At 31.4% G+C, this 19,986-nt stretch overlaps 2 protein-coding genes across 2 annotated transcripts; one reads left to right on the forward strand and one right to left on the reverse strand.

Annotated features, from left to right (window-relative positions):
- Positions 1–11,814: 11,814 nt before the first annotated feature.
- Positions 11,815–13,214, reverse strand: BDR25DRAFT_356857 (uncharacterized protein; the record flags this gene model as incomplete). Its single annotated transcript, XM_033695720.1, has 8 exons — positions 11,815–11,858; positions 11,982–12,019; positions 12,063–12,154; positions 12,192–12,388; positions 12,431–12,613; positions 12,641–12,841; positions 12,904–13,042; positions 13,113–13,214. 8 exons carry the CDS (start codon positions 13,212–13,214, stop codon positions 11,815–11,817), a joined length of 996 nt encoding a protein of 331 aa, XP_033545925.1.
- Positions 13,215–13,842: 628 nt separating this feature from the next.
- BDR25DRAFT_326352 (Clavaminate synthase-like protein) lies at positions 13,843–15,439 on the forward strand (the record flags this gene model as incomplete). Its single annotated transcript, XM_033692269.1, has 3 exons — positions 13,843–14,132; positions 14,187–14,880; positions 15,422–15,439. The coding sequence occupies 3 exons, from the start codon at positions 13,843–13,845 to the stop codon at positions 15,437–15,439; spliced, it is 1,002 nt and encodes a 333-aa protein (XP_033545926.1).
- Between the last annotated feature and the right edge of the window lie 4,547 nt (positions 15,440–19,986).

Raw genomic sequence — 19,986 nt, forward strand, 5'->3', positions numbered from 1 at the left:
CACTACTAGTAAAAAGCAACTTATAATTAACATTATGTTACTCTATAAATTATATAAAAAAAGGGAAATTACTAAAATAAAGTAAATTAATAGTAAAAATAACCTAGTAGATGTATGTATAAAGAAAACACTAAACTAGGCTCTTTAATTATTAGTCCTAACTAACTACCTCTCTGTCTAGATAGAAGCATCTGTGGACTAGCTAGACTTTATATGCAAAGATGCTCTAAACTAACTAGACTAATAACACTTTTATATAAAGCTTATTTCTTTTATTTTTTTTATTATACACACTTATTTTTCTTATTATAAGATTAGAAGAAAAAGATATGTAAAAAAGATAGTCTATTTATTTAGTATATAAGAAAAAAAAAAGCTACTACCCCTTATATATAGTAGTTATAATGCAGACCACAGCTCTGCTATACACATAAGGTGTAGGCATTAGCCTAGAAGTTAGCTAATACATAACACTTAATAAAAAAAAAGGCACTAGTAGTGCTACTATAATAATAAGTATATAAAGTTACTAAGACTTAACTATAACTCTAGACTAAAACTGCATAGAAGTACTTTTTATAACATACAACCTTTGCTGCCTATAGCTGCAGATTAGTGCTAGTAGGCAAGATAACATTAATATTATAAAATAGTAAAGCTACTATATGCTACTTTTTAGCTTATTTATAATTAGCATTTTATATAAAAAAGAAGTAAAAGAGCTAAAAGATTTATATATTTATACTAAAATACTAAATAAACTACTAATTAGTAGTAAAACTAGTTAAAAAGGTAACATAAATGCGCTCTAGGCTGCTAGACTACACAAGGACGTTAAAGACGCCTGCACTAACAGCGCTAAAGGTAGAGGAGAAAGGCTAGAGAGACATCTCTCTCTCTCTCTCTCTCTCTCTGTGTGTGTGTGTGTGTGTGTGTGTGTGTGTGTGTGCAGGCAGGAGTATCTGTTACTGTTAGCACTATATAAAAAGAGAAAAGAGCTAGGGAATAGTACAGTAAGGCTTAAAAAGTAAAGAATAAAAAAAAGAAAGTAAAAAAAAAAAAAGACCTTATTATATACACCTCTTTACACACCTGCCTACACAAAGATCCTACACTATTCTAGCATAAAACTCTACATAAAATAGTTTATATACTACTAAATTACTAATAAAGCAAGCGCATAAAGGCTAGATAATAATAGCCTAAAACACTTTACACTATTTATAAAGCTATTTACATAGTGTAACTAGCTTATTTTAACATACAGCATTACTAAGGTAAGTTCTAATAAATAGAGTAGAGTAAAGGTAGAATGTAATTAGATAGACCTACATAAACAGAAGGGAGGTAACGCGTACAGAAGGCAACTTTTTAGATAAAAAGAAAAGTTGCTAGTGTCTGTACATAGCAGCAGCGTTGCGGCCTAGATATAAATAATTACGCACAAGCAGGATTACATATCTATGTTATATAATGCTTGTGCGTAAACCTTTGTGCGTAAACATCTAGATATCCCCCTTTTCCTCTGTACAGAGGAAAGATAAGAGCAATAAAACTAGAAATATGTTGCCCTTACCTTACCTACCTTGTACGCTGTGCACACTGTACACCACTCTTACTCTTGCTACTTAAGTGCTTATACTATAAGCAGCTAGCTGTTAGAGCCTATTTAACATTTAGGCTATTATTATCTAGCCTTTATGCGCTTGCTTTATAAGTAATTTAGTAGTATATAAACTATTTTGTGTAGGGTTTTATGCTAGAATAGTGTAGGATCTTTGCGTAGGCAGGTGCGTAGAGAGGTGTATATAATAAGGTCTTCTCTTCTTCTTTACCTTCTCTTCTTTATCCTTTACTTTCTAAGCCCTACTGTATAATTCCTTAGCTCTTTTCTCTTTTTGTACAGTGCTAATAGTGACAGATACTCCCGCCTGCACACACACACACACACACACACACACAGAGAGAGAGAGATGTCTCTCCAGCCTTCCTCCTCTACCTCTAGCGCTGTTAGTGCGGGCGTCTTTAACGTCCTTGTGCAGTCTAGCAGCCTAGGGCGCATTTGTGTTACCCTTTTAACTAGTTTTGCTACTAATTAGTAGTTTATTTAGTGTCTTAGCATAAATATATAAATCTTTTAGCTCTTCTACTTTCTTCTTATATAAAATACTAATTATAGATAGGCTAAAAAGTAGCATGTAGCAGCTTTACTATTTTATAATATTAATGTTGTTTTACCTACTAGCACTAATCTGCAGCTGTAGGCAGCAAAAGTTGTACATTATAAAGAGTACTTCTGTGCAGTTCTAGTCTAGAGTTATAGTTAAGTTTTAGTAACTTTATGTGCTTATTATTATAGCAGCACTACTAGTGCCTTTTTTTTTATTAAGTGTTATGTGTTAGCTAACTTCTAGGCTAATGCCTGCGCCTTATGCGTATAGTAGAGCTGTAGTCTGCATTATAACTACTATATGTAAGGGGTAGTAGCTTTTTCTTCTTTTATATACTAAACAAATAAACTATCTTTTTTATATATCCTTCTCTTCTAATCTTATAATAAGAAAAATAAGTGTGTATAATAAAAAAAATAAAAAAAATAAGCTTTATATAAAAGTGTTATTAGTCTAGTTAGTCTAGAGCATCTTTGCGCACAAGATCTAGCTAGTCCACAAATGCTTCTATCTAGACAGAGAGGCAGTTAGTTAGGACTAATAATTAAAAAGCCTAGTTTAGTGTTTTCTTTATACATGTATCTACTAAGTTGTCTTTACTATTAATCTACCTTATTTTAGTAATTTCTCTCTTCTTGTATAATTTATAGAGTAATATAATGTTAATTATAAGTTACTTTTTACTAGTAGTGCGTAGCTTAACAAGGTAATTATATAAAAACCTTAAATTTATGTAGATTACTACTAAAATTAGTAGCAGTTTAAGTGTTTATATAATTTACTATAAAGTTGTACTAAAAGTAATTACATTATTAAACCCTCTAACTATTTTATATAGTTTGCTAGTAAAGACACTTTTAGTTACTCTTTTACACTTAGTAGAATTCTAGTGTATAATGTTACCTAGTATTTTAAAGCAGTTACTTTGCTTTATACAGTCTTTATTACTTAATATAATTAAGAATTCTAGCTATAAGCTAAAGTTCTTATTATTAGTAAATAATTTATTTATAAAAATAAACAGCTTTACATAATTAAGCTATAATAGTAAAAAGGTAAGACTGCGCTTACTATTATCTATCTGCTATTAGATTTATGCGTTAAGTGTGTTAATATTATTATGTAAAGGGTCTATAGTTTGTGCAGTAATAAAAAGGTTAAATGCTGCCTCTAGTTAACACATAAATGCAATGTATACCCCTTTTATATGTTACTTAACATATTGTTATGCAGCATCCTTATTCTTTAAGTTAATTATATAAAGGTAGCTTACTTATCTCTTTTAAGTAAAAACTACTATGTTATGCGTAAGCTTAATTCTTTTACTATTAAACTTAATAGGCTGCTTTTTTACTAGAATAGTCTTACTTTTTATGTAAAACTTTGCCTTTTACAGTTTTTTTTTTTTTTTTGCATAAAATTTTTTATTATAATGCTTAAAGTGTTGTCTGTTTATAAGCTAGTAATACTAAAAGTGTGCTCTTCTTTATTAGTAATTAAGAGGTAAGAGTTATATAAAAAGATATGCATGCACAGCTTTTTTTTATAGTAGTTATAGTATGTTTTAAACTAATATAGTCCTAATTTAGTAGCTCTATATAAGGGTTATACAACCTAGAGTATTGTATTTAGTAGAAAGCTCTAGTGTATCTCCTTTAGTAGCTTTGTGTACAGCGTGCACATAAGCTTATCTATTAATTAGATGTATACTTATATAATATTACATAGTTTAAAATGCATTTTATACATAGCTTTTAAGCTTACTTTTATAGCTAAAAGTAGTCTCTAGCTTATTTTTTAAATAGTTAGTAACTAGGTAAGGATTTCTCCCTTCTCTTTGTCTAAGTGGCTAGCAAACACTAGGCAGGATTTCTTATATAGTTAGGTTGTTTTGCCTTTTACTTTTTATATAAGGTAAAGGTTAAAAATCTAACTTTTATGCCTTATTAAGTTATACACTATAACTTTAAAAGTGCTATTAGTAATTAGAGTGTCTATTTCTATATAGTCTAATTTCTTAAATAGTTTTCTAGGTGTAGTAATTACACTATTTATACAGAGCTTAATAGACAAGGCCTAATTATCCTTCTTTTTCTAGGTTAGGAATACCTAGTCTAGACTTTATGTAGGTTTTCTTTACTTTTTACTTTTTCTAGTATCTATATCTTCCCTTTGCACTAGTGCAGCATTGCTATTCTAAGGGGCTTAGTCTGTAGTAGGCTCTAGTTCTACCTTTATAACATTTTTATAAAGCTATCCTTTTTTCCTCTTCTTTAGGGAATCCCTTTATATAGAGATTAGTTTATTTAGGTTATCTATTATAGGTAGGTTGTTTTTCTTTTTTTCTCTATAGTATAGTTTAACCTGTGTACATTAAAGCTTTAGTAAGCTATTTTTTCTTTTAATAATAATGTCTTTCCTTTTAATGCTTTTAATTTTATATAGGCTAGTCTAGCCTTCTTTCTCTTTTTATGCTATAATCTTTAAGCTAAAGAGGAGGTTAAAAACTTTATGTGTTATAAAGCTATTATAAGTGTTAATTATATAATTAATATTTACTTTTATATAGTCCTTTTAAAGTATCTTTATTACCTTTTATATAGCACTTACTTATGCAATAATGTTTAGTAATAGTAAAAAGTCTAGGTTAATTCTTAGGTATGCCTTAAAGACTAGCAGCATAGGTACTAGACTGTGTAGGCTAGCTGTGTTGTTTAGAGCCTTAACTGCTATCTGCAGGATAGCCTTATTATCTGTATAGTTACCTAGCTTAGTCTTTAGGATGTTAAACACTTGTTAAAGAGGTGTGTGTACGCGCTTAACCTTTTTAACTGCCTAATGTGCTTTTATAGGCATCTGCCTGCATGTAGCTCTTATAATCTTTGCATAAGCTTAAAAATCCTTTAAAGTAAAGTTTATACTAGAGTTATGTATAATATAGTCTAAGGGTCCTTAATAGGTGTTAATTTAGCATTTGCACAGTGCATCCTAGGTATCTTGTGCAGATATAGATTTTAGAAATGTAGCAGCCTAAAATAATGTGTCTATATTAATAATATATAAAACATCTTTATTATTAATTTATATAACATTAATAATAACTTTATAGTTAAAGTAGGTGTTATTTTTAATTATAAACTTAAATCTTTATAAGGCCTAGTTATATAATTAGCAGAGGTAGTAGAACTTTTTAATCTCTTCTAGCACTGCAGCATTAATGTTGTAGCTAGCGCTAGTTAGCATCTTCTAGAGTCTCTCTATGCAGGGGTGTCTAAATTAGTAGTAAAGGCAGTAGAGTTCTAATTTAGTAAAGAAAGACATAAATTCTTTTTTACTAACATTAAAAAAAAAGTGTTCTTATTTTTATATAATAAGTACTATAGTTTTATCTTTATATATAATAATATTTAAAATGTTGTTAAAGTATGCCCTAAGTTAGTTAGCATCTACTAGTAATAGTAAAAATAGTGTTAGAGTCTCTAGAATATAGTATATAACTAAACTAATTAAGTTTTAGATTTATATAGTACTAATTAATCCCTTTAGTGTTTAGCCTTTAAAGCTAATATCTATTTAGCTAGGTGTTTAATTAATTTTTATACATAGGTTCTCTTATATATACGCCTTAAGTTAAGACTTGCTAATAGTAAAGATCTTTACTGCGCCTGTGTCTTATAGTTTGCCTTAGTATACTATATAGTATTAGTTATTAAGGATAAACTGCTTAGCATATTTCTTAGGTTTAATGCTGTAGATGTCCTCTCCTGTTGCATAGTGTAGATAGGCAGTAGAGGTAAAGTAGTTAATAGCTTTTTTAGCATTCTTACTTTTCTATTTTATTTTTTTTACATTATGTAAATTATTTTTTTCTTTAAAGTAACTTTTAAAGTCTTAGATATATAAAGTAATAGCTTTATATAATAAAGTCTTATTATAGAAATTTTTATATAAGGCAACATACTAGTTCTTTGCTTATGTATAGTTATTATAAGGGTAGTTTAATAACTAATATTTTTTCTTATAGCAGACAAAGCACTTTTTTATCTACATATAGTTATCTCTAAATTGTGGCCTAAACCTAAATAAAGATCTTCTATGTTATTCTTTTCTACACAGAGAGAAGCTTTCTTTTTATTATGCAAACTTTTATTATGCAGAGTTATATTAGTAGTCTGTGTAGTATGCATTAGGCAGTTTCTAGAGGTATTAGTTTACCCTTTAGTTTATAGTAACTTAGAGTAATGCTTATAAGTTACTAAATAGGGCTTTATATAAGAGCTTAATAGTAAACATAGTATATTCTAGTTTTAGTTATCCTTAATAGGCTTATATAATAGTAGTGTGCAGTAGAACATTCTTTTAAAATTTTATTCTTAGTGCCCTTTATATAAGTGTAAGCTTATTAATTATTATTTTAAAGACTTTATATAAACTCTTATTAAAGTTCTTTTATTAGCATTATATAAAAGTTATTATTGTCTAGTCTGTCTAGTACTAGCTATAGTTTATATTAGTGTTAAAGTAACTACTTAAGGTGTTGTATAAATGCTTCTAGTTATATCTAGGGCCTATATTATGTATATAGTACATATTTGCCTAACCTTTTAGAATATTTAAAAAGATGTCTATATACTAAGTTTTTTAGATATCTAGCTATTAACATAAATTAATAAAAATCCTTATTTTATTTATAAAGATATTATATAGTTAACTTATGTAGTTATTATTTTTTTTTATGCTTTTTAAAATTATATAATTTTATTTGCTAGAAGTTTTTCTTTAGCAGTTTCTCTCTAGGGTAGAAGTTTGTATAAGTTGTAATGTAGTATAGATTATGTAGGTAGTATTAGTAGTGCATACACTACTGCAGGCGGTGGTGTGTACAATTAAGGGTGTGGAGCAGGCGTTAGGTAGGGTAGCATGTATTGTTTATACAGTGATTAGTGTAGTGCTAGCTAAGGTGCAGAAGCAGGTAATGCTAGTACATTTAGTGTTAATAGCAGCATTATGTTTAGTCTACTTCTATGTAGAGCCTTATATAGTAATAAAGGTTATGTATAAAGCTTTTCTAGTGCAATTACTTTCTTTTATGCTATATTATACAGCTTTTAGGCTTAGGTACCTTTAGTGCCTAGCTATAGTGTAATTTTTTTATTTTTTAACACTTATATAAGCTCTCTTTTAAACATGTAGCTAAGTGCTAAGAAGTTTTATAGTGTCTATTTTTTAAAATCTTTTATATATACACTTAGAAAGGTAGCGCTCTTCTAAGTTATTATATATAAATTAGTAATTATGTAACTTATGTATAATTAAGTCTATAGGCTTATTAGAGCCTTTAATATGTTAATCTTATTATTCTAGTACTCTAGGCTAGTCTTATTCTGTAGTGTTACCTCTAATATCTCTATGTCCTTTATAAGTTGTTTATATAATAAGAATTATTTCTTATTTTTTTTATTATTATGTAAAGTTATTAGTTACTAATAAAATTTTATTATAATAGTATAGTTAATTACTTTTCTAGTAGATTACGCAGGTACTGCTGTTGTCTAGCTGCTAGGTTATGCAGCTTTAATAGCTTTAGTGTGCGCCTTATACTATCTCCTCTTTACTTTATATAGTAGCAGAGCTTGCTGTATAATGTAAAGGATTAATGTGCTATTATCTAGCTACTAGGTTGTGCAGCTTTAGTAGCTTTAGTGTGCATTTTACACTATCTTTTTTTTACTTTATATAGTAGCAGAGCTTACTGTATAATGCAAAGAATTAATTTACTATTTTAAGAGATAAGTAACTAAATAAAGTACTTTATAAAGTGTAAGTACTCTACTGTTACTCTTCTTAAAGAATAAGTAATAAAATAAAGTACTTTATAAAGTGTAAGTACTTTATTATTACTTTTATTAATTTATAGTTAATTAAATTAACTACTAATTAGTGTTAAATAGGCTCTAACAGCTAGCTGCTTATAGTATAAGCACTTAAGTAGTAAGAGTAAGAGTAGTGTATAGTGTGCACAGTGTACAAGGTAAGTAAGGTAAGGGCAATGTGTTTCTAGTTCTATTACTCTTTTCTTTCCTCTGTACAGAGGAAAAGGGGGATATCTAGATGTTCGCGCACAGAGGTTCGCGCACGAGCATCATGTGACATAGGTACGTGATCCTGCTCGTGCGCGATCGCTCGTATCCAGGCCGCGACGCTGCTGCTGCGTACAGACAAAAACTTAATTAGAAGAACCTTAGCCTCTTTATAGTAGCTTATATAGTCTTATTACATGCTTACTAATTAATCCTACCTAACAGCATAAAGATACACCCTGTGTTCTATGTATTATTGCTGCGCTAAGCAGCCCCTAAATCTAACTATCTACCTAAATAGCTAAACCTGCTACTTAAACCTATTATTATAAATAACAAACTAGAATATATTATAGAAGATGTTAAATAAATCTAGTTTAACAAGAAAAAATATATTTATAAATACTTTATAAAATAAACTAGATATAACAAACTGTTATAGAAACTTGCAAAAGCTCTATAAAAGAACTCTATAGTAACCTAATTCTACGCCTAATACCTATCTAAACTAAACCTGTACCCTAACAAAAACAACTTAATGCTAGAACTACTAATGTAAAGAATTCCCTTCCTAATAAGAGGGGGGGTACTGTTACAGTATCCTCCCTAGATTCTAGACATAACTATATTAGACATGTACTAGAGTATTATTAGTGCACGTCTAACATAAACATAACATAACATAGACATAAACTTAAGTATAAACTACTTTAACACTAACTAAACCTAAAATAGGCTTAATTTATACTTAAAGTGCTTAGACTTTTAAGCTAAGTATTTAATTACTAATTTCCTTCTAAACCTTCCTGTTCCTTACACAACGTCTTGTACCTACTATAATACCTTACGTAGTAATTAAACTAGACCTCTGTGAAGCTCTATAACCTTACTCGTGCACAATCGTGACAGCAGGCAAGGAATTAGCTATATTAGCTACAGCTGTAAGCCTAGGGGGAAATCTGCGCGTAATAAGCTTAAGTATGTACTTAACAACTACCTTCTTCTTAAGCTTAGTTAGATTCCTTAATTTAGGCCAGCATTCTGCTTATAAAGGCTGTCCAGCGCGTTAATTGCTTTGTGTTGTGTAAGAGACATTATAGATAGCTGCAGCATGTTGTAAGAAGAGTTTTAAGTCTTATTTAAAAGCCTAAAGAGCAAGCTGTATCTAATGTTCTTTAGAAGATTTAATCTAGTGTTGTTGTTAAGGCATTATGTAGATAGGTAGAGTTTAGTAGGGGCTTAGCAAAAGTGGCCGGCCACACAGGTTAGCCGGCCACTTTTGCCAAGCCCCCACTAAAACCACCCTATTCTCTTGCAAAACAGCCCACTTTAGCCCTATATAAAGTAATACAACACAAGATATTATTTAGAGTCTACTTTTACTACTTACTTACATGTACATAAGTTATGCCTAGTCTAATTGCACTGCTTATATTACCTTTAACTTAGCTTACTTTCTTTAGCGCGCACCTATGTCTTTAGCTTCTTTTTATTACTACGCGCTCTAAACTCCTTTAGAGCAGTTAAATAAGCTTTATTCTTAACTATTAAAGTTTTTTTTGCCTAAATCTACTTTCTTTTATGTAATCTATGTTATGTAGCAGCTTTATTTACTGCTTAAAGCTTTATAATCTTATAGCCTACTTTATTATGTTAATGCCTTAGATAATTATTGTCTACTTTTTATTACTTTACTATATTGCCTTTAGCTGTTTTTATCTCTTTAAAGCTATAATAACTGCTTTAGTTAATATCTAGCTTATTATAAAGCTTAACTTGTTAAAGTTATACCTATCTTTATTCTAGATACTATACTTAGCTTTTATGTTAGCTACTAGGCAAAACTAGCCTTAGATAACCTCTAGATTCTTATAAAGTGCTCTTTTATAATTATACTTATAATTAAACTTTATTATAAACTTAGGGCAGTGCTTAACTTATATACTAGTCTAGTTTAAGCTAACCTAGCCTAGATTGCGCTCTGTAGGTAAGGAATTAGCTATATTAGCTATAGCTGTAAGCCTAAAAGGAAATCTGCGCGTAATAAGCTTAAGTATGTACTTAACAACTACCTTCTTTTTAAGCTTAGTTAGATTCCTTAATTTAGGCTAGCATTCTGCTTATAAAGGCTGTCTAGCGCGTTAATTGCTTAGTGTTGTGTAAAAGACATTATAAATAGCTGTAGTGTGTTATAAGAAAAGTTTTAAGTTTTATTTAAGAGCCTAAAAAGTAAGCTGTATTTAATATTCTTTAGAAGATTTAATCTAGTGTTGTTGTTAAGGCATTACGTAGATAGGTAGAGTTTAGTAGGGGCTTAGCAAAAGTGGCTAGCTAACCTGTTAGGTATGTTAACTAGACTTATTTTTAAAAATTTTTTAAAATTAATACATAAGTGCTGCATTAGTTAATTAAGGATTAAAAAAAAGTAGATAAACTCTAGAGTTTAGGCTTATTTTAGATAAGCTTTATAATAAAGAAGGTAATTCTATACCTATTATTTATAAGTAGCTTTTATACTTTGTTAGTAGTACTTTTAGAATAGTAACTAATAGGTCTTAGTAGCACTAAGGTGTGCTAAAGATACTTAATTCTAGACTTTTTAGATAAGTTAGGTACACAGCAGTAAGTCTACTAGAACATATAAATAGTTAGCATAAAGTAGTAGTCTGTTTTCTATTTAATAATAGTAAAGTAAGAGTTTTTACTTTTATATAAAAAAGGCTTAATTCTTTTAAAGTAATATATTAATTAATTTTAAAGAATCTAAAGACATAACCTAATCTAGTTTTTTTATAATGTTTAGTAGAATTTAGTTAAGAGGCTAGAATGTAACGCGCTTAAGAAGTTAAGTTTTAAAAGTATTATAAAGCGTCTCTAAAATAGTTATAGAAAAGATAGTAGCTATAGATTTACTTTTATATATGTAACTACTACTAGCTATTATTTTTATAGCTATTTAATTAAAGTAGAGATTAAAAAGTAGTAGTAAAAGTTATTTTTTATTTTTTAAACTAAAGATGTTTTTATAAAGAAGCTAAATTATAAAAGCGATATAAAGTTAAAAGCATATAGTATAAAAAAGAGTAAAGAATAGTATTAATAGATAAATTCTTAAAAAGACTTTAAAGTTTATAAGAGAATATATATATATACTAGAGCACGTGACAGCGTTATATGCCTAAGGCTAGGCTAAGGGCTCTCTAGAGAGAGTCTAAGGCATGTTTAAGTTAATTATTAGTCTAACGTTATATCTAAACTAAAACATTAGTAGACTTACTTTTATATAATTTTTACTTTTTTAATCTAACTACTACACTTTTTTTTACTAGTTAACTAGTTTGTGTAGATTTGCTTTAGTAAGTACTTTGTTAAAGCTAGGGGGGGTGTTACACGTGAAACTAGTTCACGTGATCTAGCGCAAGGTAAATGTAGGTTCTTCACCTCTTACACTTTTCCTGTTTAGGACTAGCGATCTTTTAGCTACTATATATTTACCTCTAAGCTCTCTCAAGCTCTAGAGACCTTACACCTCAACTTAATATACCTATGTCGTCTCTCACTACCTAATTAACTGCTCCGTGCTCTCCACCATCCTTTGGCTCTAACCCTGCGATATGTTTTGCACAGAAACTACGACCTCTAGAAAGTAAAGTTGTTTACAAAAGAACAAACCCGCTTCTTTCTATGTTATGATTTTATCACTTCATAAATTTAAAGCTACTTTATCGACTAGGGCTGAATGTCCAAATTTCAAACCACCTCTTGGCCCTTGTGTTTCCTTGAGGGCGTATAAAAGGTCTCTGCATTAGACCCTGGGTCCTGATCCCAGTAGCCTTGACTAGCGGCAACCTCCACTTGGCTACTGCGCTGCTCAATGTCGTGGTGAACTGTAATACGGCTCAGCTCTGTGATGTCGTCGTATCGGTGCTTTTTGCTAGACCTGGCCTGGCTCCTTTCGAAATTGAGCGAAGTCTAAGAGTTGACGACTTTTTGGAGTATTGCTGGAAATTTTATCAGGAATATCATGAGCCCAATTTCGGAACAAATGTGGGAATGTTGGGACAGCTGCAGCGATGATGCAGATATTTTGTTCGAGTTGAGAGGATATGTCGACACCCCAAGAGGTCGACTGCTTGACTGTTAGTTATCTGGACGTTGTTCACATTGATCTATGCTTACAAGTGAAGTCTGCGGCTGCAAGCTGCTTGTGGAAGACTACTCGCATGATGTTAAACGCAGTAGCTCCAAGACCCAGGCTCAGCAGGAAGCAGATTCCGACCTTGACCTGCTTCTTCATTTGAACTCTCCATAGGATTATGACGAGTAGAGACGTTATTAGAAGATCTAGGGCGCTGTATATCACTGCTCCATGTTAGCCAGAGGGTTCACGCATATATTTTAGAGAGCCATGGGTAATTTTACCTCCTTGGAAGACGCTGACCCTTCCATATACTTTCCTTGATATGCATTTGCCTGTCGCACGTGGATTCCATAGTGCATTAAATGGTATGCATTGGGGCCAAATGAAGATTGGAGTACCAAGCCTCATGGAGATTGTCAACGCCAGTAGCACGTAAATGAAACGGGTGACTCTTTTTGAATTCTGCACTTTATAAATAATAGCAGAATCAAGGTCTTGACAAGGCAGACACATAGAATATTCATGGCTGCGAAAGGGGTGTTGTACTGTAAAACTTTGGCTGCTTGCTCTCTTGTGAGGTAGTATCGGTGGCGTCCAGCCCCGTGAGAGACCATGATGAGATTGAAAGTGACTCTGACAATGGAAAACAGCTATGGGATTGTTAGCAGAGTCATTTGTCTTGGAGCATTAGGAATTCGAAAGCTGTACAGTGCCCGCCACCAGAAGTCCATTGTCCCACCAGAGGTTCTTTGTCATACAAGTACGAATATACAATTGAATAGCCACACACAAAAATGCTGTGACTATTGAGGAGACCGCCATCCCGGAGATTGCGGGACCTTAATTGATGTCTTCACCAATTAGGGGTTGATGTGGCAAAGTGTTGGCCCTAGTTTTGAACATGTTCAGCGGCAGTATAATTGGAAAAGATTTAAGCTAATCCGAGAATTCTGCAAACTCGAGTACGTAAAAATCTCTAGGCAACAGTGGAAGTGTCTCTCACATATCTCTGAGCCGCTATTTGTAAGACACCGTGGCCGCCACCGGAGAGCGGAGGATTGTTCTTTTTAAGTAAGTTCCGATGGTCGCAACAGAAAACCCCAGTTCCTTCGATAGAACCACAGATCCATGTCTGCGACGCTAACTTGAGAGGCTGCATCCTAGAGGCAGGGATTGGTATTGAAGCCCTGTACTCATGCGGCGAGGTTAACATTACTTCACAGACGCATCTCCACCTATCTTTGGGCGCAGTAACGTACGGCGGTGGCGTGGAAAAATGCAACAAAATATTTGATTAAAATGGTGCAGAAATAGTTCGATTAACACTCAGAGGTTAGATATCGCTGCTCCTCCTCAGATACCATTCATATACTCCCCCATCCTTTTCCTCACCGGACGTGAGCTAAAGCTTCTGCTTCACCAATCCTTGTGGCCTATTTGGTCTTGCAAAATGGCTTTCAGTTCACCTGCTCCTTTTCCGGACTTCCCATCTAACCTTCCTACCATACAGCTTCCAACGCTGTCGTTGTCGAAACTCGTGGCTGAAGATGAGGACGAAACGAAGAGGCTTTTCAACACTTGCATATCTACCGGCGTCTTTCTTCTTGAGCTACAATCTTCCCAGGAAGGCCTTGGTTTGATTAAACAAGTTGATGATGTGTTTCAATTGGGAGAAAGAATCTTCGAGCTGGGTATGGAAGAAAAGCTGAGACACTCAATGCTTAATGGGACTGTTCTTGGGTACACTCGCATCCATCCACAATCCTACGTACCTGACTGACTATAGTACTCCAGATACAAAGGAGCGGGAATCGGGAGGATCGATGCAAAAGGTACTCCAGATCGCTGCGAGTTTTGGTGCATGAGTAAAGACGATGTTTTGGGTATTGTACCTGCCCTTCCAGCACCAGAAGTCGTCAGTGGTCACCGCAGCCTATATGCGAATCTCGCTCGGAGCTGTCACTCTCTGTCCATGACCATCCTTGACTGTCTAGAGACTCAACTCGGCCTTTCCAGGGGTACTTTCCGTGCCTGTCACCGGATAGAACAACCTTCCTCAGACCAAAGCCGTCAAATCTGTTATCTACCCCAGCCGGAAGGAGATCGTCGCACTAGCCTGGTCTCGCACACTGATTACGGCAGTGTGACCATCCTGTTCAACATTCTCGGCGGTCTGCAAGTTCTTCCTGAGGGAAAAGCTGCTGAAGAGGAAAATTGGCTCTGGGTCAGGCCCAGGCCTGGCTGTGCGATCATCAATCTGGGTGATGCTATGGTGAAGTTCACGAATGGATTGCTTAAAAGCCCAATGCATCGGGTGATGTATGCCCCCGGAGAGCAGGCAAACTTAACGCGCTACTCGCTTGCCTATTTTACGAGGCCAGAGGATCAGTGCTTGATGAAGAGCCTGGAGGGTAGTGCGATGATATCGAAGCTAAACAGTGAGGACGAGGACGTGGGTGTGACAGCTGGAGAGTGGGTGAGGACAAGAGTTAGGGCAGCACAGGTCCAGATGGACCAGCATGCACAGTTTCCGAAATGGGCTACCAAAGGTCTAAAGTGAAATGGATTAGTGGCTGCGAGGTTCGCGGCGGAGGAATTGCGTTATTGAGTGTAGCAAGGTTGAGGACTGTTGTGTTTGAATAGAGTTCCAGGTATCGCTGAATCACTTCACCCACGTGCTAGCATCTGCTGCCGATAACTATCTACGCAGATTCCTCCCTCCATGTCTAGGTTCTATTGGACATCAGCTGATAGAGGCTAATTAGCATCCAAACTATGGGTATTGAACCAAGCATATAGATACGTTAGTGTTGTGGTTTTTAGTCTAGTCTGAGGAGCTTGAGGGAAAGCAATAGTTAGCCCTAAGGCGTTAAAAGCTTAAAATAGGTGAAATTATTAGGTAACGTAACAGAAGATACTATAACATAGTGTTACTATTGCCTAAGAAATACTATTACGTGAGACACGCTCTTTACCTTATCCTCTAAGTTAGCCGCTCTATAGATGATTTTACGCTAATACTGTTTTAGATTAAACAAAACTTCTAAACTTTTAAGCTAATTAAAACATCTAAAAACATCTAAGATCTTTTAGACTAATTAAATGTTAATTACTAATACAATACCTATATTAGAAACATATAACGTACTTTACAGGCAAGTTGCTTGCACACCTAAGTTGCTTACTTTTGCTAAGACTCTAGTAAACTACTCTTCTTACACTAATGCATCCCTAACAACACTACTTAGACGTGCTAAAAGAACATTAGATATAGCTTACACTTTAGACTTTTAAATATAATATAATATACTTTACAAGCAAGTTGCTTACACACTTAAGTTACTTAATTTTACTAAGACTCTACTAAACTACTCTTCTTACACTAATGCATTCCTAATAACACTACTTAGACATGCTAAAAAACATTAAATATAGTGTATGCTCTAAGCTTTTAAATAAAACATAATACTTTTAAAGCAACATGCTGCAGCTACATATAAGGTTTTTTAAAAAATAATAAATAACTAATATACTAAATAACTTTTATAAGGTAATTCTACAGCTAACTTATAAAAGCTAAGTAATAATAAAAAGTAAGTAATTATTAAGCATATACTTAAGCTATATATATAAAATTTTTTCTTTTAGCTAGTAGCTATAGCTAATATAGCTAATCTTTTACACACTAAGTATAATCTAAGCTATATTAGCATAAACTAGCTTAGTATGTTTATAAAGTGTTATCTAAAGCTTAAAGTAAAGTTTTAAGTATAAGTATAGTTAGTAAATATTTAGCTTATTATAAAGTCTATTTTATTAAAGTTATATATGTTGTTATTTTAAAAGCTATTGTCACGGTATCCTCCCCGGATCCCAGACATAACTGTATTAGACGCGTACTAGAGTATTATTAGTGCACGTCTAACACAAACATAACACAACACAGACATAAACTTAAGCATAAACTGCCTTAACACTAACTAAACTTAGAACAGGCTTAATTTATACTTAAAGCACTTAGACTTCTAAGCTAAGTATTTAATTACTAATTTCCTTCTAAACCTTTCTATTTCTTACATAACATCTTGTACCTACTATAATACCTTACATAGTAATTAAACTAGACCTCTATAAAGCTCTATAACCTTACTTATGCATAATTATAACATTATGTTGTGTTAAAACCTTAGCTAAGAATAGCCTCTAAATTTAATCTAATAAGCTTAGTACTTATATAACTCTAAGCTATTATAGTAAGCTAAAAAGCCTTTTAAAAAGCGCTTACTTTATAAAAAAGCTGCTATATTATAAGCTTTAAAGCTTATTAAAAGAACTTTAAAAAACAGCTTTATATTATTAAGCAGTCTATTTCTGCCTTAACTTTTATTATAGTAGTAAGAACTAAGAACTTACTAGCCTTAAAGCTTACTTAGAAGTCTAGAGATAGCTTAACTTTTTTCTACTTAACACTACCTATAACTTATAACTTTTTTAACTTAGTAATAAAATCTAACTAACTCTCTAATCCTTTACTATTTAATAAAAAATAGAAAGACCTACCTTTCTTTCTACATAAGCTTTAATATAAACTTAAAGAAAATATAGACTAATTCCTCTCTAAACGCTTTTAGTTACTATATACCTACTTTTAACTTAACTATAACATAATAGCCTTAATTAACTTACTAATAAATAAAAATATTATTAACCTAGATTAATTTATAGTGTTTTTATAAGTAACTTATAAAGACTTAAATAAAAAGTTAACAGCCCTAAGTTGCCTAAACACTTTATAATAAAAAAAAAAAAGCTTTACTTTATACTTTACTAAGTTCTACTAATTTACATTTAATATAGGCCTAAATAAGATAAGTCTAATTATAGCTTTATATAACTCCCTCTTAACTAAACTGCAACGCGCTATAGTAAAAGAACCCCTTCTAAACAACCTTAACGCGTATGTAAACCTAATTGCTACCTATAATAATAACATAAGGTTCCTCCCTGTATAAGCCTTAATACACCCCTAAACTAGCGCAGTTGTAAATAAAGACCCTAATGTAATAAAAATTAATTTAAATTATGCTTTAGTTAGTTTTAGAAAGTGTAAAGATTATAAAAAAAAAAGTTAATACTTTAAGTGTAGTAAGCATAGTTATATTTTTTAAAACTACTTTATTTCTCTTTCTTAAGTCTACGCAAGTAGTGCTGCTAGCACTTATTAAAGATCTTTACTATTTTAATCTTATTTTTATAAAGGCTTTAACTTATATTTAAGCCCTAATCCTCTTTACTACTCTTAACATAGCTGCAGCTATAGTAGTAGGAGCCTGTAAAAAGGCTTGTTCTAGAGCTAAGTTACCTCTTAGGACTAATTTAACACTAGATCTTTACTAACCTATAGGCTAAGTCCCTTACTAATAACTAAAAGTACTAAGTTAATATTCTTATATATTTATAATAAGAAACTATATTAGCTTTAATATAAGCTTTTATTAACTTAGAAGTAAACAGTATAGGTTATATTAATAAAGAACTAGCGCATAAACTAAATCTTTAATTAACACTACTTACCTAAATAATTTACCTAACTAGATTTAATAAAAAACAACTTAAAAAAAGTTCTATCTTTTATACTATAACTATTATAATTACTTACTAACACTATAAGAAGCAGATTAAGCTCTATGTAATAAACATAAGACATTATAACCTAATCCTAGAATAACTATAGCTGTATTAGCATAAGGTTACCTTTAATTACTAAGAGTAAGTTCTAAACTTTAACTCTTTTTAATGCTAAAATATATGCTTATGCTTACACCTAAATAACACTTAAATAGCACTTAATATAAAAGGTTTCTAGACTTACTTTTTAATAACTTAAAAAAGAACTACCTAAGTAAGGCTAATAAGCTAGGCCTTTTACTAAGATAAGCTATGTAAAATAATTTAATAACTACTTAAACTTAAAAAAAAAAAAGCTTTTAAAAAACCTTTACTTACCTAATTTAGACATAAACTAGGACTTAAATAGTAAATAGACATCTGCTACATAGAACCTACCTTATTTATAACCCTAGCTTAATAACTAGATTACAAAATCTACGCAGTTATAATTTCTAATATAGACTAAGCTTTAGCTCCCTAAAAACACACTAACTTAAAGATAATAGTCTCTTAAGACTACTATAACTTATTATATGTCTTTTTTTAAAATAAGTTTAATAAGCTTTTAATATAACATCTATATAATTACTAGATAACTTTTAAGCCTAGTAAACAACCTAGTTATAGGCTACTATATAGAATGTTACTAAATAAATTAAAAGTGCTTTAAAAATACTTTAATAAAAACCTAAAAAAAAAGTTTATTTAAGCTAGCTTTTTACTAGTAGTGTTACTTATACTATTTATAAAAAAACCTAGAGGTAGGCTCTAATTCTGTGTTAACTACTAAGGACTAAATGCTGTTACTATTAAAAACTAATACTTAATTTTCTTTTTATAAAAAACCTTAAGCTAACTAAGTAAAGTAAAGTATTTTATAAAGTTAGATATTATTACTACCTTTAATAAGCTAAAAATAGTAAAGGGTAATAAGTAGCTAATAGTGTTTTAGACCTAATACAGACTATTTAAGTACCTAGTAATGCTTTTTAGCTTAGCTAACACGCTTAGTACTTTTTAACATTTTATAAACAACTTACTTTAACCCTACCTAGACGTGTTCTGCACTACGTATATTAATAATATTCTAATCTATAGTAATAGCCTTTTAGAGCACAAACAGCATGTACGCCTAGTGCTAAAGGCTATAGAAGAAGCAGGTCTGCAACTTAACATAGACAAATATAAGTTCTACTAATTAAAGGTTACATATTTAGAATATGTAATCTCTATAGATAGCATTTAAATAGACCCTATTAAAGTTTAGACTGTGCTAGATTAGTAATACTTAAAGAATATAAAAGATGTTTAAGCTTTTATAAAATTTACTAACTTTTACTAATAATTTATTAATAACTTTTTATAGTAAGTAAGCCTTATAATTACACTTATTAAAAAAAAGATCTAATTTAACTTTAACTTAAATTACTAATAGTCTTTTAACTAGCTAAAAAAAGCCTTTACTAAAGCCTTAATACTCTGCTACTTTAACTTTAAACTACTAATACTTGTAAAAGCTAATGCCTTAGACTACGTAGTAGCAGGAGTTTTCTCCTAGACTAAGCTAGACAAAACTATTAAGCCTATTACATATTTCTTAAAAAGAATAAGTCCTACAGAAGGCAATTATAAGATCTATAATAAGAAACTACTTACTATAGTACACTGCTTTAAATAATAGCAACCTAAACTAGAAAGTGCAGCGCATCTAATACAGGTCTTATCTAACTATAAGAACTTATAGTACTTTATAACTATAAAATAACTTAGCTACTAATAAGCCTGTTAGTTTAAATACCTATTTTATTTTAATTTTAAAATTACTTATTATCTTAGTTAAGACAGAGGGAAACTAGATGCCTTTATAAGGTAATCTTAAAACATCCCTGCTTAAAAAGAAGTGTAAAAGGCTTAACACTAAACT

This window comes from Lindgomyces ingoldianus, assembly GCF_010093535.1.
Source record: "Lindgomyces ingoldianus strain ATCC 200398 unplaced genomic scaffold BDR25scaffold_22, whole genome shotgun sequence".
NCBI lineage: Eukaryota > Fungi > Ascomycota > Dothideomycetes > Pleosporales > Lindgomycetaceae > Lindgomyces > Lindgomyces ingoldianus.